We start from the raw sequence: 23,316 nt of genomic DNA on the forward strand, positions 1-23,316 counted from the left end.
ATTATTCCTTTTAGATTTTATCATCTTCTTCATCGTTGGTTTCTCTCAATCTCATCCAATAATCTTTTTTTTTTTTTTTTTTGTCAGACTTCCAATAATCTCTATTTCTCTAGACCCTATCAAATCAAATCATGGTGGATCATTCGATCTCCCTTAATCGATTCTTCTTGATTCACTCATGAGGCTTGGTTTCTTATAGCCTTTTGTAATAATAATCTTCTAATCTTCTCATCTTTCTTTTTCCGATATCTCCATTTTCAATTTCACCTCCAATCCTCCACCTTTTTTTCCGATTGGTTTGACTTGGCCTCTTTTTCTGGATTTTTAGGTCAGATATCCCCATGGAAGAGTCTGATTTTGCAGAGAAAGATCCTCGGTTAACCGAATAAACCGAGGAAAAATCAATTTCGGTTTATTTTCGGAACTGATTTTAAACCCAATAACCGAACCGAACAAACCGAGTACCGACCGAACCGAACCGAATTTTTATTCGGTTCAATTCGGCAGAAATTTTAAAAACCGAAAAACCCGAAAAACCGAATAAACCGAACCGAACAAACCGATAAAACCGATTGCCCAGGCCTATAATTTTTTACATATATTATGGGCTTAAATGATGTTAACAAAAATTATTTCAATAGAATTATGTTAATAATTTAATATTATCACTTTTTTTCTACAGGATAATGAAATTTACTTCTTTTAAAAATATATTAACAATTTATTTTAGTAGTACAGTATAAGGTTAATAGTCTAATGTATTAATAAAAATAATTCTTTGAATAAATAAACAAATATTATCTTTTACTTGTTTCCTTTTCCAATAAAGTTAGAACTTTTGTTTTAAAATATATCATCAAATTTAGTTTTGACACATGACAATATTTTATGTTTTACTTGACATGTATTGCGATCATCTACTAACTTTGAAAACTAAACTAACAAATTTTATTTCCTATGTATCAAAAAGAATGATTTTCTGAGTTTTTCACCAAGTTTTAAAAAATAATAAATGAAGCATTTAATTAATTACTTTGTTAAATCTTTTAAAATTTAATCTCAAGATGCTTTTTACTTCACTAATATTTTTCTAATATTATAAATTTGTTATAAATGTAAAAGCACTAATTAATTAATTAATCTTAAAAATTAAAATGCATTCAATATACTACAAAAAAATAATCTGTTAATTTTGATGTAAAAATAAAACCTCATAAAATCATTCTTTCATGAAGTATATAATAAGATACTTAAAAAATAAATACATTTCTATATATTTATATAGTTAACAATTTATAAGATTTGCACATCCTTCCATGCCAAAAAGGCCCCACTAATTTCTTGAGGAGTATGATATTTGCAGTTATATTTGTGGCAGTTATCTTAATCATTCTTTCATATGTTTTGTGTGTTTCCTCTCTCTCTCTCTGTATGTGGTTCTTGATTTTGTTGGCCAAACCTTTTCTTTTGTACCTTCAATGCCATTAATCCACAAAGCCAAAGAATCCATAGAAAAAGTTCCTAACGTCAATCGAATTAAATTCCCCACTTTTCCACAAAACTAAATCCCCCAAAAATGAATTTCCTTTGATTTTTAGATACAAAACCCATCATGGATCTCGAGCGTCTAAGCCCAAGAAATCCAATCAAGGTAAAAACTTCTCAACATTCACTTTCAAAATCCTTTCTTATTAGTTGCTTAAAGTTTTGGTTTTTGCAGAAAGAATCTTGGTGGACGGTTCTGACTTTAGCTTACCAGAGCTTAGGTGTAGTCTACGGAGATTTAGCAACTTCACCATTGTATGTCTACAAGAGCACTTTTGCTGAAGACATAACACATTCAGAGACAAACGAAGAGATCTTTGGTGTTCTGTCTCTTATCTTCTGGACATTAACTTTAATCCCACTTGTTAAATACGTCTTTATTGTTCTTCGTGCTGATGATAATGGAGAAGGTGGGACTTTCGCTCTCTACTCTTTGTTGTGTCGCCATGCTAGAATTAGCTCTTTGCCCAATTTCCAGCTCGCTGATGAGGACCTTTCTGAGTATAAGAAAACTTCCGGGGAGAATCTGAGGAGTTTAAAAGTTCCGGGGTGGAGTTTGAAAAACACTCTGGAGAAGCATAAGTTTCTGCAGAACATGTTGCTTGTTCTTGCTCTGATTGGGACTTGTATGGTTATTGGTGATGGTGTTCTTACACCTGCAATCTCTGGTAAAATAAAAATTGATTCTTTTTGTCAGATTTGATTTAAAGATTTGTGTGAAATTCTCAAGACTGATTTTGTATTATTTTTGGGTGTGAATTTTCAGTTTTCTCAGCAGTCTCTGGATTAGAGTTATCCATGTCCAAGCAGCAACATCAATGTAAGCTCTTTACTTCTTTTGATCACTAGATCCCCAAAATGTCAAATTATGCTATTTTTAGTGTGTTTCCTCTGAAGTTTCGTTTGGTTCCTAAGTTTAGTCGATACTGTTTAAGATAGTTTAGGAGCAGAATTCGCTGCATCAGGTAGCTTTAGATTAGCTATTTTGGTCTTTGTTTTGTCCACATAGTCAATTGGCTAATTGCATGTTAGGTTGAATCCATGTAGGATCAACATGAAGCTTCTTAATTATGTATAAAATAAGTTAATTGAACTTTTTTGGTGTGGAAGGTGAGGCTGATGCAGATGCATTCTTATAATCATAAGATAATGAATGTGGTTTAGGAGTTAATGATTTATTAGACATATAAAAGCTAAAGGAATATAAAAGTCATAAAGCTTATACCTTTTTAAAACTAAAGTGGTCAAATAAAAAGTTGGTTGGTTTGGATAAGACTCTCAAGACATAAAGTTCTTTATTTGAATCATTAACCCGCACAATTCTGCAGATGTGGAGGTGCCTGTGGTCTGTGCAATACTGATACTCCTGTTCTCGCTACAACACTATGGAACACATCGTTTAGGGTTTGTATTTGCTCCCATTGTGCTTGCATGGCTTCTCTGCATAAGCACCATTGGTGTATACAACATCTTCCATTGGAATCCTCAAGTTTACAAAGCATTGTCTCCTTATTACATCTACAAGTTCCTCAAGAAAACTCGTAAACGCGGATGGATGTCTCTCGGTGGCATCCTTTTATGCATTACAGGTGAAAAAGAAGAAGAAGAGAAAGAATGGTTTTGCTTCCTGAGTTTCAAAGCCTTTTTTCCCATAATTTTGTTTCTTTGCGGTTTTCGCAGGCTCGGAAGCTATGTTTGCTGATCTTGGACACTTCACTCAGTTGTCAATACAGGTAGATTTTATGGCTTTATTTCTAAACTTTGAATCCTTTTGTGTTCTCTTATTAGCTTTCCCTGAAACTTTGCATGTTTTTTTTGTGTCTCTGGCTGCAGATTGCATTCACATTCGCTGTTTACCCGTCGCTAATCCTTGCATACATGGGTCAAGCCGCGTATCTATCTAAGCACCATGTCCTCGAGAGTGATTACCGGATTGGATTCTATGTTTCTGTACCCGGTAAATCCACTCATCATCTTGTTAACCAGCTAAAATACAATTCTTTGTTTGGCATAGTTTTCACTAGTTTGTTTGTTGTGTACAGAGCAAATAAGATGGCCAGTTTTGGCAATTGCTATATTGGCGGCTGTTGTTGGAAGTCAGGCAATAATCACAGGAACATTCTCGATCATCAAGCAATGTACTTCTCTAGGTTGCTTCCCAAAAGTCAAAATCGTACACACTTCGTCGAGAATGCACGGTCAGATATATATCCCTGAGATCAATTGGACTCTCATGCTCTTGTGTTTAGCCGTCACAGTTGGATTCCGTGACACCAAACACATAAGCAATGCCTCAGGTACAGTATCTGTAACCATAGCCATAACCACTAAATTCCGGTTCTGAATCTTTTCTTCTCTGTAATCTATATGAAGGTTTGGCAGTTATTACCGTTATGCTGGTAACGACTTGCTTGATGTCTCTGGTAATAGTCTTATGCTGGCGCAAAAGCTCCCTCTACGCGCTTGCCTTCATTTTCTTTTTCGGAACAATCGAAGTTCTCTACTTCTCAGCTTCACTCATTAAATTCCTCGAAGGTGCTTGGGTTCCAGTCGCCCTCTCCTTCATCTTCCTCCTCATCATGTACGTTTGGCACTACGGAACCCTTAAGCGTTACGAATTTGACGTCCAAAACAAAGTCTCAATCAACTGGCTCCTCACACTCTTCGGCTCCTCAAACCTCGGAATTGTCCGAGTCCAGGGAATCGGGGTGATCAACACTGAGCTTGTCTCCGGCATACCAGCTATCTTTTCTCATTTCATCACTAACCTCCCGGCGTTTCACCAAGTCGTCGTCTTCCTCTGCGTGAAATCTGTCCCTGTCCCGCATGTGAAACCGGAGGAACGGTTTCTCGTTGGAAGGGTCGGACCGAAGGAGTACCGCCTCTACCGGTGTATAGCCCGGTATGGATACCGCGATGTACACAAAGACGATGTTGAGTTTGAGAACGACCTCATTTGCAGTATCGCGGAGTTTATTCGTTCGGATAAACCATTGAATTACTCCCCGGACCCGGAAAACGAATCTGGAACAAGTGAGAGGCTAACTGTCGTCGCGGCTTCTTCATCCAATCTTGAAGGCGTACAAATCTTTGAAGACGATGGTTCTGATAAACAAGAACCGTCATCTTCTTCGGAGGTAATCGTGGTGGCTCCTTCTCCGAGAATCAAGAAAAGGGTACGGTTTGTGTTACCAGAAAGTGCGAGGATAGATAGATCCGCGGAGGAGGAGCTAACAGAGCTCACAGAGGCGCGTGAGGCAGGAATGGCGTTTATAATGGGACATTCGTATGTGAGAGCAAAATCGGGATCAAGTGTGATGAAGAAAATCGCTATAAACTTTGGCTACGATTTTCTAAGAAGAAACTCGAGAGGACCTTGTTATGGTCTCTCTACTCCTCACGCTTCTACTTTAGAAGTTGGTATGGTTTATATCGTTTGACTATACTTTTTTTGGTTTTTGTTAAATCTGAATAAACTTCAGTTTTGTAAATTATGATAAAAAAAATTTGTCAGAGTTCTTTTTCGTTGTTGTTGTAATTTTTGTGTAGAGATGTTAGAGTTGCGTGTGGCATAAGTAAGATATGCTTTTTGTTTTTGTAATGATTTGTCCCTACTGATTAGGATTCAAAGAGAAAAGGATTGAACAACAAACAGACAAGACTGAGCATATGATTCTTGTCTCTTTATGTTTCTTTAACTCCAAATCTTCTCTTTTGTCGGTTTATCTCACCATATATGTTAGTGCTACATAGAAACACATATACATACCAGTGCATATTTATTTCTTCTCTAAACTTGTGTGAGCAACTCTTGCTTGCTCTGTTTTCCCAAAAAACAAAAACAAAATGAGGAAATATGCAAATTTGTTGATTTTGTCTGTGATTTTCATGTTTTTCTTTTGTGGGTTATCCTCAGTTTCAGCTAAACCTCCTCCTGTTAGTGAGTTCTTCATTACCCTCAACTGAATTTTTTTATAGAATAAATACATGTTTTCATATTTGTTGTAATGAATGTCTGCAAATGTTCTGTTTTTCTCTGTTTTGGGAGCAGAGATTGTAAGTGGACTTGTGACAAACGTAGCATCAATTCTCTGGAAATGGTTATGGTCTCTTCAAACATCCACAACCACAACAACCACCACAAAATCTGGTAAGAAGACCCACAACAACAAAAAAAGTTATAGCTTTTTATTATGATCTTGATTTCAAAGTGTTAAGGTTTATAAAAATAAAGAAACATTTGAGGAAATGTAACAGGTGTTTCTAGCCGTTCGATGGTGAAATACGAAAGTGGATATAACATCGAGACAGTGTTTGATGGAAGTAAGCTTGGCATTGAGCCATATGCAATTGAAGTTTCCCCTAATGGAGGAGAGCTTATTGTCTTGGATTCTGAGAATAGTAATATCCACAAAATCTCCATGCCTCTTTCTAGATGTAAGTTCATCTTCATATCTATCTTGAAATGGACTTGAATCAATAATTTATTTTTATGGGACATTCAAGCAATTCCCACTCCTATATATATATGACCCACCAAAAATGTTGAATCATGTATGAACAATTATGCTTTGCTTCAAGATGGGGATTCATTTTTGGTTCGCTTTTTTTTTCTCTAGTTCAGTTAAAAAGTGAGTTCTTCATTTCAGATTCCAAAGTTTCTTTCTTTGACAAGCAAAGCCTTTTATAGATTAAAACTTTTGCACTTTAGTCCACAACACGACTCATTAGCTTTTATCCATATTCTGTTTTGTTCTCTGTCATTCACGTTTATTCTTTTTGTTGTTTCTTGTTCGTCAAGTTACCAAACTTCTCTTAGATTAAAGCAGCAACTTTTGCTTTTAGGTAGATTCTAAGATTCAGATAAGACAGATTCAGATTCTGGGTTTTGTTCCTCGCATTCTTACTTACAGTTCTTCAAAACTGATCTCACAAGTCACAATAAAAGTAAGGATTTGTTAATTAATTTGGGTTTTGAATGTATTGATTTGAAGATGCTAAACCAAAGCTAGTCTCTGGTTCACAAGAAGGCTACACAGGACACGTCGATGGAAAGCTCAAAGAAGCGAAAATGAATCGTCCTCGAGGCCTAGCTATCGACGACAGTGGAAACATCTATGTCGCCGATACTAACAATATGGCCATACGCAAGATCAGCGACGACGGTAACTAGAATTCGTTTGCATGAGTTTGCGCTTTGAAATACGGAATTACAAAGCGTTTTTGGTTTTATTTATTTTCAGGAGTCTCAACCATCACCGCCGGAGGAAGATGGAGCGGTGGATCTAAAGAGGAGTCAATGAGATTCTCCGATGACTTTGATTTGATATACGTCTCTTCAAGCTGCTCTCTATTAGTCATTGATCGAGGGAATCAAATGATTAAAGAGATTCAGCTTCATGATCACGACTGTTCTCATCAGGAACCCGACACAGATAATCTCCATCTTGGTAACCTTCTGAACGTTTTATATCGCCGTTTTGGTGTTGTGCTTTGCTTGAATACGATACCGTTTTGGTTTGTATCTTTGCAGGAACAGCTTTGCTTGTAGCTGCTGCGTTCTTTGGATATATGTTTGCATTATTAGTACGTAGAGTACGATCGTTGTTCTCTTCATCTGGTCATGTGAGTGAATCGGTTTGATTGGAATCTGAACCGGTGTAGAAAACCCAATAAGCTCCTCATTGCTCTGTTTTTTTTTTCAGGATAATAAGAGGCATGTAGCAAAACCGAGCATGACTATGGCTCCATACCAACGTTATCCAAGACCGGTTCGACAGCCTTTAATCCCACCTCAACATGAACCGGAAAAAGAAGAAGGATTTCTCGGTTCGCTTGGAAAGCTAGTCGTGAAAACCGGTTCTTCGGTTTCCGAGATGATGTCCGGTTCCAGAAATGTAATCCCCCCTAACTTTCATCAGTACCACCATCAGCAAGAACCGAACCAATGGCCGGTACAAGAGAGCTATGCTATACCGGAAGAAGATGGACCGCCGGCTTTAGAACCGAGATCAGGCACAAATCCGGATAAACCCTACCTCAGAGCACAAGGAACCAACCAAAACCGGTCTTATTACCAAGACTATGACCAATACCAAAACCAGCAGAAACGAAATGTGAACGATACTGCGTCGTTCGAAGATAATCGAGAGAAGAGCGAGATTGTGTTTGGGGCAGTTCAGGAGCAAGACGGTCGCCGAGAAGCCATGGTGATCAAGGCCGTTGATTTCAACGAAGCCATAAACGATCAGCGAAATCTACGGCCTAGAATTAATTATATGGGATATTCTTCTCAAGTTTACTGATTACACAAAGTCACATTTTCATCTTTAATTTCTTACTTTAATGTAGTATATTTGAAGAATACTTTAAATCATACTATAAATTAGCTCACTAATGGTCGACCGTTATAAAAGTTACCGGGACTAACGGCTTTTTGCACCGACTTAACAAGTAAACTGTTGTAATTCTCACAATCTCTCTATCTTTCACACTTTCTTACTCGTTTGTGTTCACTTGTTCTAGAGAGAAAACAAGAACACATTTTACTTTAATTGTCTACATTGATATTTCGGATCACAAGGATTCTCTTACACAACACACATAACACATACATATAGTGGTTTATCTCCACTTGCTACTCTAGACACATGAACCTTAATCATGACTCTTACACAAGCCATACTCCTAAACACTAGGCTAACTATTGACCTTACTTCTAGATAGAAGTCATACAAGCAACGTTTAACAACTCTCGTAGACTCTTACCACTCCTACTAACAACTATTTAGACAAAACACTCTTCACTAGTTTGGGCCTTTTCACTTGTAGGCCCATCACACCAAACAGAAAAACACCAAGCCCAACTTCCTTGTTGACTTGTCTTCTGTCGTTGACTCTCTTTGTCGACTTCTTCTTCTTCTCTTTGCTCTGCTAAAGCTTTCTCTTTGTTGCAGGTTTAATCAAGGACTCAATTCCCAACACTCCCTCTTGAGTCCTTAGATTAAACCCCCAATTTCAATTTAGGGATTTTAATCCCATTGCTCCTTGCTTCGTCTTCTTCTCGATTTTGAGAAGTTCTTCATCATATCCCTCCTGCTTCGATTCTTCTTAATCGAGCTTCTTTCTCTATCCGTGGTGCATAGCTTCTCCAACGGCAACTAGAGGTCACAACTCTCACCGAGAGAGAGAAAGAGAGAAGAAGAGGAAAGAGATTTCTTGCAAGAGAAAGAGAAAATTAGGGTTAGGGTTGCAGAGAAACAGAGAGGAGGAAGGATTCATCTCTGTATTCATCTCTCACCCTTTCTCTTAATCTTCTCGATCTTTTCTCAAATCAATTTCACTGTTTCATGGGGCTTCAATCTTTTCCGATCTCTGAAATGGACGCGACCGATGAAATGCACGAAGCGATGTTCGCGAAACGAGGTTGTTGTTTTATTCTTCCTTGTCTTGGATCATCTCAGCCATCTGGTCCTAACGGATCTGTGTGGTGGCAACGAATCAGAACCGTTGATAAATTGGAGCCTGATGAGCGGTGGTGGGTCTCCGGGTGGATGAAGATGAGGGAATGGTCTGAGCTCGTGGCTGGTCCCAAATGGAAAACTTTTATCCGTCGCTTTGGACGTAATCACTGCTGCGGTGGCGTTGACGGTGGTTGTAATCGGCCGGAGCATGTTAGTTTCCGGTATGATTCGTGGAGTTATTCTTTGAATTTCGACGACGGAAAACAGACGGGTCATTTTGAAGATGAGTTTCCTTATCGTGATTACTCGATGAGGTTCGCCGCCCCGTCTCTGCCGGTTTCTACTAAATGCTCCATTGATTTCGACAATGATAACCACGCGCCGTCGCTGTTTAAGTGAAAAATGCCACGCGCTTCTCTGTTCTAAATGGGCTGGCGCTAACGTGCACCGCACACTGATGAAAGGGGAGAGACATTAGAAGAAAGAATGGATTTTAATTCTGTGGAAAGAAATATTATTTTTTACACAGCTTTCATTTGTTTGTTTTTTTTTTTTTTTTGTAATTCTTTCACTTCAAATGAAATTGTTTGTTTGATCATTATTTTCTCCCAAATTTGGAGTAATTTCCATGTAAACAGGCACACAGAGACAAACTTGTTAGAAAAAGATATGATGAAGGAAACATATATTTATATTCATGTAAAATACAATTTATAATCCAGCAAGAAATAGGAGAAATGAAGCTTTTTAATCGGTTGCAATTGCAGAGGAATAGCAACAGAAACAGCAAGAGACTGTCTTTGTGCCTGTCTCTACTTTCAGACATGCTCAACATGTTTTTTTCAGGTACATTACATTGTTGTATAATTAGCTTATGAAAGTTACTATTTGGAACCTTACCAAAAGCTAAGATTCCCACAATGATTCGCTATTTCACTTTACTGCTTCTAAGTACCTCTGCTGATTTCCTAGAGTTTCATGTGTTCAGAAAACTAAACACAATGTAATGATCTTGTCTTGTGGTGTTATACAATTGTAGGAGTGCACCAAAACCTGCACAGAATTGCAAAAGTAAGATTAGTTTTTTTGAAGAACCTTTTTTGCGTTTTAGCTACTCACTTATACATTTCATATATCGTTAATTAGGTGCTGAATGATTTAAAGTGACTGTATATCCTTCTGGATCTTATTACTTTTGTAGAGATACTAAAATTGATGATCATTGTGCTTTGCAGAATAAGTGGTTATAGCTTAGTGATTTGAAACATATTACCGTTAATCAAGGGATGGATATTGGAATCTTATTCAGACAATTGAATCTGGCTTGTGTGTATGTTCAACGTGTGTGTGTGAAGGTATCGAAGCAGCAAATGGTTCAAGTAACAGGAGTGATACCAAGCTTGGTGGAGCCTATATAAGGAGCTTGATGAAAGTTACAGACTTTGTTTCATTGTTCCTCGCCAGAAAACAATGTGGCAAATTATAAAACTAATGTAATTAGAAACAAAACTCTCTTTCTGAATTGCTAGCGCAAAAGGTACAATTTACAACTCCTTTCTTCTGACAGTTTCCTCTTCTTATAGTGCTTTTGAAGTACTCGTTTAGCCTCAGAATTGGGAAAGTTGGCAAGCTTATAGTAATGTGGTGCAACATCTACTAGCCATTCACCACGAATATGTGTGACAGTTCGGATGAAATTTCGGCTAGTGAAAACATATTCGTTGTAAACCACCCACTCCGGTTTGTGATCCAAGCAATTGGAAGGATGCAAGTGAACCACTTGGTCGTCCTTATCTCTGAACGTCAAGTAGTGGCCAGTGCGTTCTAGGTGAGCCACTTGCATGAAATAACCGGCAAGCAAGGCCTTTCTAATGTTGACGTAATAGTCGCGGCTGTTGAAACCTGGGCTGCACAACTTAATCTGAAACCTCGACATGATCCGGACCAGCTGCTCTCTTACACTAACTGCAGACTTCATTGCTCTGTAGTTTATGAATTTTTCGTAGCACCAATCTGAGTCTTGGTTGTTTTGCAAGAAAGCGTGGAACACATTCAAGAGTGTGAGGTGGTCTCCATCAATGTGTGCAAAACTAGATTTGGCTTCATCTGCTGCTTTTTGAGCTTCTCCTCTTGGCCTGATGAAACAATTTGGTACTGATAACATCGCGGAAATCGAAAGAATCTCGTTTGAGCAGTTGAATTGAGGACTGACTATGAGCATCTTTGCCATCTGTGGGTCTAAGGGATACTCACTCATCATCTCACCTGTATTTGTCAAGTTACAGTCATCATCTAGTGCTCCCAAATGATACAAATCGTCCAAGGCCCGAGCGAGGGTCTCAGGAGCAGGAGCATCCATAAGATCAAAGCGTACCAAGTTTTTCACACCCAGTCTTTTCAAGGTCAGAACTGTGTTTGCAAGGTTTGATCTTAGTATCTCAGCAGAACTCTGCTTCTCCAATTCATTGAAACTTTTCTGTGTGTAAAGCCTGAAACATTTTCCAGGCTGTGTTCTACCGGCACGACCAGCTCTCTGGTCAGCACTTGCCTGTGATATTGGGGACACTAACAAGGATTCCACACGAGTGTCTGGGTGGTAGAGCTTCTGCTTGGAGAAACCAGGATCAACCACATAAACAATTCCATCAATGGTTAAAGAAGTCTCTGCAATGTTGGTGAATACAATGATCTTTCTCACTGACTGCGGTGTAGGATCAAATATCTTCTGTTGCATAGCAGGTGACATAGTGGAATACAATGGCACGACTTTGACTTGATCTCCAAGTTTACTGATGATTTTGCGGCAAGCATCTTCAATTTCTTCTTCCCCTGTTAAGAAAACAAGAACATCACCAGGTGGCTCACACATGTGGATCTGGATAACAGTACTAATCGCAGCCTCGAGATAGTCCCTCTCGGGTTCTCGAGTATACAAGATTTCCACTGGATGGAGCCTACCAGGGACTTTAATAAGAGGCACACCAATAAAATACTTTTGGAACTTGTCGGCTTCTAGGGTTGCACTCATCACAACAAGCTTAAGATCAGGTCGACTAATTAAGGTTTGTTTAAGAAGACCTAATAGCAAATCCGTGGCTAAAGTTCTCTCATGCGCCTCGTCGAGAACAATCACTTTGTATCTCCCTAACAGCGGATCCGCCATTGCTTCTCTCAGAAGCATACCATCGGTTAGGTACTTGAGGACCGTTTTGGAGCTGCTGCAATCCTCAAAACGAACGGTGTAACCAACTTCTTCCCCGATCTCTACATCCATCTCTTCAGCTACACGACGCGACACAGACATGGCTGCAACTCTACGAGGCTGCGTGCACCCAACCAACCACTTCTTCCCCTTAGGACCAGAGCTAGGGTTTTCATTGAGCACTGCTTCTAAAACAAACTGTGGGATCTGTGTTGTTTTACCACTTCCGGTCTTACCCACCAATAGCACTATCTGATTCTCCTTCAACGTTTGAAGAAACTCTTCTTTGTGAACCCACACTGGTAGATTCTTCCGCTTCTCCAGTATTTCGAAATACCGTGCAGAATACGCCTTCTTCATCATATCCATTCTTATCAATTCTATTCACCAAAAACCTTAAACAACCACTTCCTGTATTTATAACGAAACTTAATTTCCTTTTCAACAAAACTAATTCTAGAGAGGATTTGATTATCTCATGTAGGAAATAATTAAATTGCTTGGAATCTGGTCAGGCCCGGTCCAGTATAGGTGGGCAGAAGTGCAACTAAATCTGTCTTTTAAAAAAATTTCTGCTAAGTTTTGTAGGAAAAGAATAGATCTTGGCCCGAAAATTAGATTTTAATAATATATTTGGGCCAAAAAATTTAAATACAGCATGTGGTGTAAATCTATTAAGAAGAGGCTCATATCCACTTTCCACTCCCCGCATTACAAGGTTTTAAACATGACTCAATTTGGTGCTTCTCGCCTAAGGGCTTGACTGGTTTAATCGCAGCGGTTGCAGTTGCGGTTGTGGGAGTTTGCGGAAGCGAACGGTTGCGGTTTCAAGCGTTTTTTAGCGTTTTGACCGACTGGTTTAGCGGTTGAAAACGGGTGCGTTTGCGGGAGATTTACGACTGGTTGATCAGCGGGTACGATAGCGGTTAAACCAAAATTTACCAAAATAAATTTAATATATGATTATAAAAAATTATAAAACACCAGAAACTATAGTTATGAAAAGTATAAATTTTTTAAAAATGATTAATGATTAAAAACCATAAATAATTATTCATATAAATTTTTATATGGAAAACAAAAATAATTATTTATATTAGAAAATTAAAGTTAAATAATAATTATTTTTTTAGAATTAACGTGAATATAAATTAGACATGATGATATATATTTTAATTAATTTATTTTCCTTTTTTAGTTTATTTCCTTTTTTACACCAACCGCAACCGCCCGCAACCGCAAACGCTTGCGGGAAGGAGCTTTTGAAATCCAGCGATTTCGAACGGTTCGAAGCGGTGTGGAGCGGTTTCTATGATTGGTACCAACCGCTAGCAACCGCAACCGACCGCTAACAACCGCTAGGCGGGTGCTAGCGGGAGAACCAATCAAGCCCTAATACAACCCTTGATTTGATAAGAATTCACAACACAACAAACACACACTGACATAAGTTTAGAAACTGAGCATATCACTGAATGTGTGCGGTCTTGAATTTCTCTTATATTGATATAGGGTAAATGTTTACTACAAGTTTTTCTAATTTGACCCAAGCAAATTTTTACAATCATAAACGCCTAACGAATGGGTAAACAACTCCTCTACCTAAACTTTCTAAACACAACGAATTAGGTAGCTAGATCTTCCTCTCAATTTGCTATAGTGACACAGAAGCAAACTGTATACCTAATTTGGAAAGAATGGTTTACAACTGTAATTAAACGCCTAATTGAATGGAGAACAATTCTTCTACCTAAGCTTCTATACTTTATCAAATTAAATAAGTCATCCATCATCTCAATTTACAAAACTGTTTATCTTAATGAACACTATGTATCCGATGTGATCCAAGAAAAGTAGCTAATTTATCTATGAAACTCCTTCTTCCAAAACAGTCATTCGAACCTGTCTAGACCTTGCATTATGGTGATATACCACTAAGTTAGTGCCTTGAGCTTATGTGAATACCAAAACAGTCATTCGAAGAAAACTTTAGGAATATATGATCAAACTATATTAACTTGCATTTCCGAAATGACCATCAAAAGTCAAAATTTCCAAAACAAACAACAACTATTAGGTTTTGTGTTGGATGAAATATTGAAATATGTATAAAGATCTGTAATTTCAGAAAACACATAGAATATTGAAACTAGTGATAGTGTTTGCAAATAATCTAGTACCAATCTAAATAATACCTAACCAAATCAACATTTATTCTAATTTATAAACAGTTATTCTAGATTACTGCTTGGAACCTTCTGGCAGAAAGAGAGCTTCTTAAGGGTATTTATGTCTTTTCGACATGTTTGCTTCGAGTGGATAATGTGAGTAAAGAAAAAAAAAACACGAAAGAGCAAAAAACCATCTTTCTTCTCTTATAACTCACAACCTTATCGAGTGAAGAAGATTTGGTTAGTAGCGAAAAATGGCGTCGATTGCAGCTTCTTCTACCTTTCACTTGTTTTGTACAACCAAAAGCCCTAATCTTTCTTCGACCCATCTTCTCCCTTTGTCGAAAAATCTCAACTTTAGGACCAGAGCTATCGGAAATAGCCGAATTTGCAGTTTTGCTGGGTTTATGAAACAGAATCGCCTTGGGTTAATGAAGCTTTCGTCGGTTGGAGAAGGAGGAGAAGGTGTCGCAGTCGCAGAGGAGCAACAGCAAGAGACTGTCTCTGTTCCTGTCTCTCCTTCAGACATGCTCACCATGTTTTTTCAGGTGTACTTCACTCTCTCTTTGATTAATCACTCCAGTGACTTTGTATGATTACTATCCTCATTCTCCATTTACGGATTGCTATTAGATTTAGTAGGATTACTTCATCAGGTCTTAGAAATGAGGGTTGCAAAATGGTATTGAAACTGTCTTGAAGATCCTATGAGCATTACTTTGTTGCAATTTCATGTGTGGCCTCAAATTGAGTCTGATCATTGTTGATTTTTTTTGCTTGGTTTTGTAGGCTGATGGAACTTTGAACGAAGCAGCTATTCCTAATGTGACAAGGGCCTTACAGGTAATAGTTTACTTTGAGATCCCTCCTTGAAATAGTAAATCTTTGTGGAGCTTGACGAGAAGTCTTGTGAATGCATCTGTTTCTTGGATTATAAAACCCTTTTTGGATACTTGTTTAATCTATGTAGTTGTGTTAAACTCGAAGTTTGGGTGTTCACTTACTCTTTAGACGCTCTAGATCTTCCTTAATAACTACCTATAGCTTTCAAAAACAGTGAACTAAACCAATAGCCAATCTTGTTTTGTTCTTTCAGGATATTGATGGAGTTTCCAATTTAAAGGTTCAGGTATCTGAAGGTGTTGCCGTCGTTGAGGTATGTTTTACATCCAACATTGTCTTGATACATTGCCTTTACATGCCTCTTCACACACCTACACTACTACACAGATATGTGTATAGGATATATATAGATAAGAACAGCTTTTGAATATGTATGATTAGAGATATAATGGCCGGCACAGCCGTAGAAGGATTGGACTGGTCAAGTAGTCATTTTGTTATACATTTTTGTGGTTAACTGCGGGGTTAGTCTTAGGGGCCGCATAACAAAAGCCTCAAGCCTGACCTTGAATAGTTAAGGCCTTTATAGGAACGGTTCTGTTTTGGCTAGATGAAACTCATAGCAACATCTCTATATTTGATTGTACAATTGAATCTGGCTTATGTTGTGTTCAATGTGTGTGAAGCTTTCAAAGCAAACGACCGTTCAAGCAACAGGAGTGGCGTCAAGCTTGGTGGAGACTATACAAGGAGCTGGATTTAAATTACAGACTTTGAATTTGAGCTTTGAAGATGAAGATGAAGTTCTTGTCTAGTTAAATCATCTTTCTCCTTCATTTTGTGATTAAAGAAACACATAATGTTCAATTTTAGGGATACTTTCTTTCATTTGTTCCTCTCAAGAAAACAAATGTGGTAAAAAAAAAAAAGTGGAAAATTAATGTTTTCTTTGTCAAAATAGAGAAATGGAAAATGTCTATATTGTTATAATACATCATATTGGATTTATAACCGGGTCCAATAAGCCCATCAAGATTATTCATTATGTATTCTAAAACTCTAGGTTTATATGCCTATATATATATGTATCATTATTCATGGAATGAGAAGATACAACTATAAGTTCTACAACATATATTAATTTAATGGGTCATATGGGGGTTCCCACAAATGGAGGTTGGCATTTTTATAGACCTTTAGGTTCATTGCTTTGTACAATGCATTTAGTTTTGTGTGTGGATATGATTGTCACTATGTATATGTATGCATGTACGATGTTGACATTGTGGAGTACTATGGTGAATTGGTGATGTGAAAGTATATGGTGAATAACAGCTCATGCATTGTTGTACTTTAAACACAAATCTTTACTTTTAAAAAAATTGGGTATTATAGACCATAATATATGTTCTTACCAAACCATGTGAAACAAACCTCTGTTTTTACAACTTAATGTATGAAATTATGTTGTTGTGGAATCTGTTTTATTCTATTCATTACGTAACAAATAAAATCAAATAGAAGCAAACATTCATTCGTAACAAAACTTTATCATGTTAACAAAAAAGAGGAAAGTCTGTGTACTCACGACATATGTAATGATAAAAATCTGTACTCGTTGTCGATTTCACTTTAATGAACACTGTTGACCTCTTTTTCGAAATATCAGAACTAAATAATAATAATAATAATAATCACCGCAACAATTTAAAGAACTCATGTGCTATTGTCCATCTCTGATTTGAGAACACTTTAGATTTTTATTAGAAAATATGAAAGATGTATAGCTTAGATATTTCAAAACAAAGTATAGTCGTAATTTCGTAGGCCATGCTAAGTTGCTAACATAAACGACAAACCTTTTATACCACTGGTGCAATAATCGAAGTGAAGAGCCTCTTTATATGGGCGACACAGCCTTATGGGTAAATCGAATGCTATTTATTTATTTAATAAGAAGATTATTAATGTCAATTTGTCATCCACTAGTCTCTCGGGGTACTCAAACATATCACCAAAAAGTCCATAGAGTTATTTGTTCATATTTACTGATAAAGTATTCCAAGTTGATGTACGAATAAAGTGGCAATTTCATGTATTATCTATTATAATCCATTTTGGGAATCAGATATTTTGTTTATCCTCGAGCTCTGAGAGATTATGATGATGCAGTGAAGGTTCAAAGCTGGCATGCATGATGCATATAATAACTGCTCTGGACCTAATACTTACTATGCATTTAAATAAATTATTAATGATTTTTATTTATGGATAATATGGTAAATAAATAAGGAACTTCTATTTAAAGCACAAAAGGCAATTGGTCTTCTTCGTGTGACTTCACCACTTTCTCATCTCCCACAAAAAATGGCTCTCTCACTTCTTTCAGTCTTTATCTTTTTCCATGTCTTTACCAATGTAAGTTATTCTTTTCTTTTCTTTTTACAAAAAGTGTTAGTATTGTTTTCAATTCTATTGTGTTAAAGACTACAAAATAGTAGTATACAATTATGTGCATTACGTTTTGCATATTGTAACTAATTCTATGTATTATGATTAATCATGGAGCAGGTTGTTTTTGCTGCTTCAAATGAGGAATCCAAGGCATTAGTACGTTTTCTAGTTTCCGGTTTAATTATTTATATGCGTATATATACTTAAAACGCAAATTTTTTATTATTTATCGTGTATGAAGTTAAATTTTGGTATATATTTATAGGTTTCTTTACCAACACCAACTCTTCCATCGCCATCTCCGGCTATCAAACCACCGTCGTCAGCTCTCAAACCGCCGACGCCGTCGTACAAGCCACCCACACTGCCAACTACTCCTATTAAACCACCCACCACAACTACTCCGGTCAAACCTCCCACCACTCCGGTTACACCAACAAAACCTCCCGTTTCAACTCCTCCGATCAAACTACCGCCGGTACAACCACCTACGTACAAACCCCCAACGCCAACAGTTAAACCACCGTCCGTCCAACCACCTACGTACAAACCGCCAACGCCACAGGTTAAACCACCCACTACATCACCGGTTAAACCACCAACGACGCCACCAGTTAGACCACCGCCGGTCCAACCACCAACGTACAAACCCCCAACGCAACCGGTTAAACCACCCACCACAACACCACCGGTTAAACCACCTACGTACAAACCCCCAACGTCACCGGTTATACCACCCACGACACCACCAGTTAAACCACCAACTGCACCACAGGTTAAACCACCAACAGTACCTGTCAAACCTCCGACGACACCACCTTCCGTAAGAACTCGGATAGGTAATAATAATTTTCTTTCAAAAGTGTAATGATTATCGCCCGTTGATTAGATTAGATGTACTGTTGGACTAATTTTTGGACGGTTTAGATTGCGTGCCTTTATGTGGGACGAGGTGTGGGCAACACTCGAGGAAGAACGTATGTATGAGAGCGTGCGTCACGTGCTGCTACCGCTGCAAGTGTGTTCCTCCTGGCACGTACGGTAATAAGGAGAAGTGTGGATCTTGTTACGCCAACATGAAGACACGTGGCGGAAAATCCAAATGTCCTTGAACCTTTTTATGACGATGGTCGTCAAAAAAAAAAAAAAAAAAATCAATGGAGTTTTTATAAGTTTGTAATGCGTTTATTTGTGTTTTAGTACCCCTTTGAGTTGGATCTTTGTTTACGGGATGTAGAATAATTATAAAAGAAAAATCTTTTTCGATGAATTAAGGATTTTATGAAAAATTATAGTATAATTAAGGATTTTATTAAGGATTTTCGATGAATACGTTCTGCTCTTGCAGTAATGACAATGTTATAGTTGGGTCAATGCTCTAATTGCAGATCTTATTAGGCCTTATCTAACCTCTTATGTCCACATGGTCGAGCTTATTTGGGCCGATGTGTTTGGAGATCATTAGGACAAATATGTACATGTCAACTCTTTTTATACATAAAATACATGTCAACTTATTCCACATTTTTCTTTGTGATATGGTATAAATATTTAAATGTTAAAAAAAGGGGAGAGAATAAACAAACTCATGGCTGTGAGAGTTGTGACTTTTGGGTATTTATTCTTTCTTTTGGTCGTTCTATTGTACACAACTACACTCTACACATTGAGTCTAAAATGGTAACGAAAGTGGGCGTTTTTATATTCACACTTGTTTTGCGATTCTTCGCGGAAAAGGAACCATTAACTAATTTAATTTACTTGACTTTCAAATACTGTTTTTCTAAAAAAAAATTATTATCAGTTCAATTATATTTTTCATATACTCTCATTTTCAGACATTTATTTCTCTCAGTCTTACAATATAAGTTTCATTCTTTCGATCGATAAGTTTGTCCAGTCCTTCTCCACAGCTCACGCCATGGAGTCTTCTTCTTCTTCTTCACTGTAATCATTACGAATCACTCTCTTTTCTTTCTTATTTTGTCTGTTTCTTCAACTTCTTTCGCTCAATAATTTCTTGGTTTTTTTTTGATGAATTATTGTTTCTTGAAAATCTTGTTCTTTGGACATTTGACTAAATTCACGATTTTGCTGGTTTTGTAAGAAAATGTTCTGCACTTGGGAAGCTTGTGTTGAGCTCTGGTCTCTTACACAGCTCATGGAGTAAGATCTCGGAGATACATAAATCACCCTACTCGAATCAAGATTCAGGTCTTGGAATCAAGATTTACCGAGAAGAGAAATTCACACTTGTGGTTTTTGTCGCACCACCGATTTTCACAAGTAGCTCTGATTCTACTCTTCTTCCTGGGAAAGAAAATGAAAATCCGTTTCCATTCCTCTGCTCCGAGATTAACCCATCATTCTCTCTTCACACACCTGCTTTAAACCTTTTTACCTCTGCTTATAAAAGTCTCACCAACCTCCAATCAGAGGTAATTTTCTCGTTTTTAACTCGACAACAGTAGCTGTCTTGCAGTTTTAGTCCAATAGCTCTTTTAAATACTCTGTTTCAGAGATTGTTTGATCTAGTTTAGGTTTTTCTGTGTAACTCACAAATCTTTGGAACTGTCTGGTTTAAAAGTCAACCACTTTAGGAAACAGAAACTTTAAAAAAATTAGAAATCTTGAAAGTTATATGTCTCTTGCAGTTGCTTCAAACGCTTAAGTCTGAGAAACCGGTGATCATCACTGGAGCTTCGTTAGGAGGGTCCGTTGCATCTCTCTATACGCTATGGCTTCTAGATACCATCGACCCGAAGTTAAAACGTCCCTTATGCATCACATTTGGCTCGCCATTGATCGGAGACGTTTCTCTTCAAGAGATTCTTGAGAATTCTGTGAGGAATTCATGTTTCCTTCACGTGGTGGCAGCAGCACAAACTCGCTTCAAGTCGGATTTCTTCAAACCTTTTGGAACGTTTTTGATCTGTTTTGACTCCGGATGTGTTTGCATCGAGGACCCTGAGGCGGTCACAGAGTTGCTAAACGGTGTTCATGATTCGGAACAAGTAGACTACGGCCAAGTTCTACGTCGTCTGGACCAATCCATGTTGTCTATAGCGGATTCAACATTCGTCCCTGAAGCTGTTATCAAAGGAATGGAGAAACGTGCGGAAATGAAAGATCTGCGCTTTGATATGTTTAAAAAATTAAACGACATGAAGATATCGATGGCGTATATAGAGTGGTACAAAAAGGAATGCAGGAAGGTCAAGATCGGTTACTACGATCGGTTCAAGACTCAACACGCGTTTCCGTCTTCGGAGTTCGATATAAAAATCAAGAATCACAAATTAGAGCTAAACCGTTACTGGAGATCAGTGGTTGAAGAAGTAGAGAAGAAGCCACAGAGCGATATATCGATTCTCAAGAGACGGTTTCTATACTCTGGGAACAATTACAGACGGATGATTGAACCGCTCGATATTGCTGAATATTACCTCGAGGGTGGGAAAGAGTATCGAACCTCGGGAAGGTCTCGCCAATATGTTATGCTCGAGAAATGGTTTGGAATGGAATTGATAGAAAAGGAAAGACGCCAAAACAGAGATTTGAGTGATCTTTTAACGTTTGATTCTTGTTTTTGGGCTGAAGTTGAGGATTCGATGATTGTAATTAATCAGCTGAATACAACCGTGGGGATGAGTGACGATGCGAGAGAAGCACTGACCAGAAAACTCGTGAAGTTTAAGGAATACGTGTGGGAGATGATCAGAAAACGTGAGGTTTCGCCGGAGATTTTCTTAGAGAAAAGCAGTTTCATGAAGTGGTGGAAAGAGTACAAAAAGATCAAAGGCTCTAATTCTCCACCTTCATACTTCACCGAGTATATGAACACCGGGAAGTACGAGAGTTATGGTAAGCCACAATAATGGAAAAGTTAGTAACTTATCTACATTTCAGGTTACTTATGCGTGATTGTTATTGTTCATTCGATGAAACTTCTAACCATTACGTACTATAAGAAAGCAAAAGACAAAACTAGAATTTAGTTGATACGTACGTCATTGTGAGAATGTTAAAAGTGAAATAAAATAAAGTTATTAATGTGTGTTGTAAGAGTGTTATGATGAAGTTTATTTTGTTGTTCAAAAGATACAGTTAAGGAGATAAAAAGAGATCTCAGTATTACTTTGAAGTTTAAAACAAAGCACAGAACGAGTAGCATAAATGGATTCCTTTGTAAGAAAATAACCCACAAAAACCCTAAGAAACTTAAGGATCAAAAGAGAAGCTTAGAAAATCTATGAATTTATGAAAACATAAGACTCTCTACATAATCCACAAGACTAACTACACCAGACAATCGTCCAAACTCATATGAGTTTACATCAATCTCAACATCTTTTAGCGTATCCGTCTTACGGTCGTGAAGGAGTAAATGATAATCCTCCAGATCATACGTTGCATATATAACCGCACCCGTGTGAGCAATGCCTCTAAAGTCTACATGACGAAACCTTATTAACCCAGGACTAATATATAAACTTACTTTCAACCTTTGGTGTTTCTTGAAATCCTCCAAGACCCACAAATCAAATGAAGAAAACGAAGTTCGAGTGGCTAAGGGCTACATTTCCTTTGTAGTTGATCAAGTTTGAAGATTTAAGACAATTTCGAACCTCCACAGGCTATTTAGTGAGAAAATCAAAAGTTTCAGATCTCACGTCAAATCTCACTAAGCTAGGTTCCATAATTTCTCTGCCCATGAGAGCATAATAATACAAAACCCCAATCGTACAAATACCTTCAGATTGTGGTCGGTGAGGAATGCTACACTCGATTTTTCTCCATGAGTACTTTTGATGCTTAGATGATTCCAATGTAAGCACTTGACATTGACTAGCTGCTACTAGCTTACGGCCCGTACCAAACATTGGTTCGGTCACGCACAATACTTTATATATGTCATCAACATGATCATATATATCCAAAAAACCTTTTGAGAATACTTCTTCTGGATTTGACTAAAGGTAGGGTTATAGACTTACCAGTGGCTGGATTACATATGATGTGTTCTTGACCGTAGACAAAACTTATCAAACCATGGACGCAACTAGGTCGAGTGTAACGAAGTTCCGGTGCGTGGCAAGCCTTAGTAGATAGAAAAACCGATGATGATGAATCCTCTAATGATGAGGAGAGGAAGAACCAATTCTCGCGTCCTTCTTCTTTATCTACTCCACTGAAAGCTAAGAGAACACGTTGTTTCTGCTTTGAAGACCGAAACGAGAACGATCTTATGAAATCTTGACTACGGATGATTTTTGCAAATAGCTTTGATACGCTAACGAATCTTGTCACGGACTTCGCTGGCAATCTCAAGAGGATTTCGAACAGCAAGTCAATAGGAATTGAGTTCGAGTATGTCGTCGCTTCAGTTTCTCGTGGATTGTTCTTCATCTTTGTCCTTCTTCCCATGGTTGCTCTTTGTTTATGAAACCCTAATCTGTTTTTCCTTTCGTCTCTGATTAATTTACTATCCCTAGACCCTAGTGTATTAACGACATAAGTAATTTTTGAATAAGGAGATACCATGGGTAAATGGCCTATAGTAAGCCCAATAAAAGCCCATTAATGTTAGGGCAACATAAATAGAGGTGCATTTAAAGAGGCCCTGACTGATCGAGGT

The 23,316-nt window shown here is 37.7% G+C and overlaps 8 protein-coding genes across 8 annotated transcripts; 6 read left to right on the top strand and 2 right to left on the bottom strand.

Annotated features, from left to right (window-relative positions):
• The first annotated feature begins 1,336 nt into the window (after positions 1–1,336).
• On the top strand, positions 1,337–5,146 carry LOC9309764 (potassium transporter 8). The gene is made up of 8 exons (XM_002871588.2): positions 1,337–1,651; positions 1,721–2,213; positions 2,312–2,365; positions 2,874–3,134; positions 3,226–3,278; positions 3,379–3,502; positions 3,588–3,842; positions 3,919–5,146. The coding sequence occupies exons 1-8, from the start codon at positions 1,613–1,615 to the stop codon at positions 4,983–4,985; spliced, it is 2,346 nt and encodes a 781-aa protein (XP_002871634.1). The 5' UTR covers positions 1,337–1,612; the 3' UTR covers positions 4,986–5,146.
• Positions 5,147–5,231: 85 nt separating this feature from the next.
• Positions 5,232–8,099, top strand: LOC9307704. Its single transcript, XM_021021910.1, has 7 exons — positions 5,232–5,485; positions 5,597–5,695; positions 5,803–5,982; positions 6,540–6,710; positions 6,789–6,995; positions 7,079–7,170; positions 7,251–8,099. Exons 1-7 carry the CDS (start codon positions 5,392–5,394, stop codon positions 7,848–7,850), a joined length of 1,443 nt encoding a protein of 480 aa, XP_020877569.1. The 5' UTR covers positions 5,232–5,391; the 3' UTR covers positions 7,851–8,099.
• A 639-nt stretch (positions 8,100–8,738) lies between these two features.
• On the top strand, positions 8,739–9,703 carry LOC110227521. Its single transcript, XM_021021913.1, has one exon. The coding sequence runs from the start codon at positions 8,895–8,897 to the stop codon at positions 9,405–9,407; it is 513 nt and encodes a 170-aa protein (XP_020877572.1). The 5' UTR covers positions 8,739–8,894; the 3' UTR covers positions 9,408–9,703.
• A 74-nt stretch (positions 9,704–9,777) lies between these two features.
• Positions 9,778–12,954, bottom strand: LOC9307705 (probable pre-mRNA-splicing factor ATP-dependent RNA helicase DEAH2). The gene has a single exon (XM_021021911.1). It carries the CDS (start codon positions 12,577–12,579, stop codon positions 10,534–10,536), a length of 2,046 nt encoding a protein of 681 aa, XP_020877570.1. The 5' UTR covers positions 12,580–12,954; the 3' UTR covers positions 9,778–10,533.
• Positions 12,955–14,533: 1,579 nt separating this feature from the next.
• Positions 14,534–16,112, top strand: LOC9309765. The gene is made up of 4 exons (XM_021023471.1): positions 14,534–14,929; positions 15,171–15,224; positions 15,478–15,537; positions 15,911–16,112. Exons 1-4 carry the CDS (start codon positions 14,636–14,638, stop codon positions 16,037–16,039), a joined length of 537 nt encoding a protein of 178 aa, XP_020879130.1. The 5' UTR covers positions 14,534–14,635; the 3' UTR covers positions 16,040–16,112.
• Positions 16,113–17,491: 1,379 nt separating this feature from the next.
• On the top strand, positions 17,492–18,994 carry LOC9307706 (gibberellin-regulated protein 14). The gene is made up of 4 exons (XM_021022376.1): positions 17,492–17,642; positions 17,796–17,834; positions 17,944–18,517; positions 18,606–18,994. Exons 1-4 carry the CDS (start codon positions 17,592–17,594, stop codon positions 18,788–18,790), a joined length of 849 nt encoding a protein of 282 aa, XP_020878035.1. The 5' UTR covers positions 17,492–17,591; the 3' UTR covers positions 18,791–18,994.
• A 446-nt stretch (positions 18,995–19,440) lies between these two features.
• LOC9307707 (senescence-associated carboxylesterase 101) lies at positions 19,441–21,736 on the top strand. Its single transcript, XM_021022375.1, has 3 exons — positions 19,441–19,625; positions 19,786–20,116; positions 20,333–21,736. The coding sequence occupies exons 1-3, from the start codon at positions 19,600–19,602 to the stop codon at positions 21,554–21,556; spliced, it is 1,581 nt and encodes a 526-aa protein (XP_020878034.1). The 5' UTR covers positions 19,441–19,599; the 3' UTR covers positions 21,557–21,736.
• Positions 21,737–21,936: 200 nt separating this feature from the next.
• Positions 21,937–23,105, bottom strand: LOC9307708 (F-box protein At1g47810). Its single transcript, XM_021023861.1, has 2 exons — positions 22,676–23,105; positions 21,937–22,130 (listed from the first exon to the last, which is right to left on the bottom strand). Exons 1-2 carry the CDS (start codon positions 23,103–23,105, stop codon positions 21,937–21,939), a joined length of 624 nt encoding a protein of 207 aa, XP_020879520.1.
• Positions 23,106–23,316: the final 211 nt, after the last annotated feature.

Source organism: Arabidopsis lyrata (assembly GCF_000004255.2).
Source record: "Arabidopsis lyrata subsp. lyrata unplaced genomic scaffold ARALYscaffold_6, whole genome shotgun sequence".
Lineage (NCBI taxonomy): Eukaryota > Viridiplantae > Streptophyta > Magnoliopsida > Brassicales > Brassicaceae > Arabidopsis > Arabidopsis lyrata.

Bases quoted from the DNA above. Each gene is read 5' to 3' on its own strand.
- LOC110227521 (XM_021021913.1), top strand. From the start codon at position 8,895: ATGGGGCTTCAATCTTTTCCGATCTCTGAAATGGACGCGACCGATGAA.
- LOC9309764 (XM_002871588.2), top strand. From the start codon at position 1,613: ATGGATCTCGAGCGTCTAAGCCCAAGAAATCCAATCAAG. The intron at 3,503-3,587 runs GTAAATCCACTC...TGTTGTGTACAG, and splicing joins ATTCTATGTTTCTGTACCCG to AGCAAATAAGATGGCCAGTT. The intron at 3,843-3,918 runs GTACAGTATCTG...ATCTATATGAAG, and splicing joins ACACATAAGCAATGCCTCAG to GTTTGGCAGTTATTACCGTT.
- LOC9307704 (XM_021021910.1), top strand. From the start codon at position 5,392: ATGAGGAAATATGCAAATTTGTTGATTTTGTCTGTGATTTTCATGTTT. The intron at 5,696-5,802 runs GTAAGAAGACCC...GAAATGTAACAG, and splicing joins AACAACCACCACAAAATCTG to GTGTTTCTAGCCGTTCGATG. The intron at 6,711-6,788 runs GTAACTAGAATT...ATTTATTTTCAG, and splicing joins ACGCAAGATCAGCGACGACG to GAGTCTCAACCATCACCGCC.
- LOC9307706 (XM_021022376.1), top strand. From the start codon at position 17,592: ATGGCTCTCTCACTTCTTTCAGTCTTTATCTTTTTCCATGTCTTTACC. The intron at 17,643-17,795 runs GTAAGTTATTCT...ATCATGGAGCAG, and splicing joins TTTTCCATGTCTTTACCAAT to GTTGTTTTTGCTGCTTCAAA. The intron at 18,518-18,605 runs GTAATAATAATT...TGGACGGTTTAG, and splicing joins TTCCGTAAGAACTCGGATAG to ATTGCGTGCCTTTATGTGGG.
- LOC9307708 (XM_021023861.1), bottom strand. From the start codon at position 23,105: ATGGGAAGAAGGACAAAGATGAAGAACAATCCACGAGAAACTGAAGCG. The intron at 22,131-22,675 runs GTAAGTCTATAA...TTCGTCATGTAG, and splicing joins CATATGTAATCCAGCCACTG to ACTTTAGAGGCATTGCTCAC.
- LOC9307707 (XM_021022375.1), top strand. From the start codon at position 19,600: ATGGAGTCTTCTTCTTCTTCTTCACT. The intron at 19,626-19,785 runs GTAATCATTACG...TGGTTTTGTAAG, and splicing joins TCTTCTTCTTCTTCTTCACT to AAAATGTTCTGCACTTGGGA. The intron at 20,117-20,332 runs GTAATTTTCTCG...TGTCTCTTGCAG, and splicing joins TCACCAACCTCCAATCAGAG to TTGCTTCAAACGCTTAAGTC.
- LOC9309765 (XM_021023471.1), top strand. From the start codon at position 14,636: ATGGCGTCGATTGCAGCTTCTTCTACCTTTCACTTGTTTTGTACAACC. The intron at 14,930-15,170 runs GTGTACTTCACT...TTGGTTTTGTAG, and splicing joins TGCTCACCATGTTTTTTCAG to GCTGATGGAACTTTGAACGA. The intron at 15,538-15,910 runs GTATGTTTTACA...ATGTGTGTGAAG, and splicing joins AAGGTGTTGCCGTCGTTGAG to CTTTCAAAGCAAACGACCGT.
- LOC9307705 (XM_021021911.1), bottom strand. From the start codon at position 12,579: ATGGATATGATGAAGAAGGCGTATTCTGCACGGTATTTCGAAATACTG.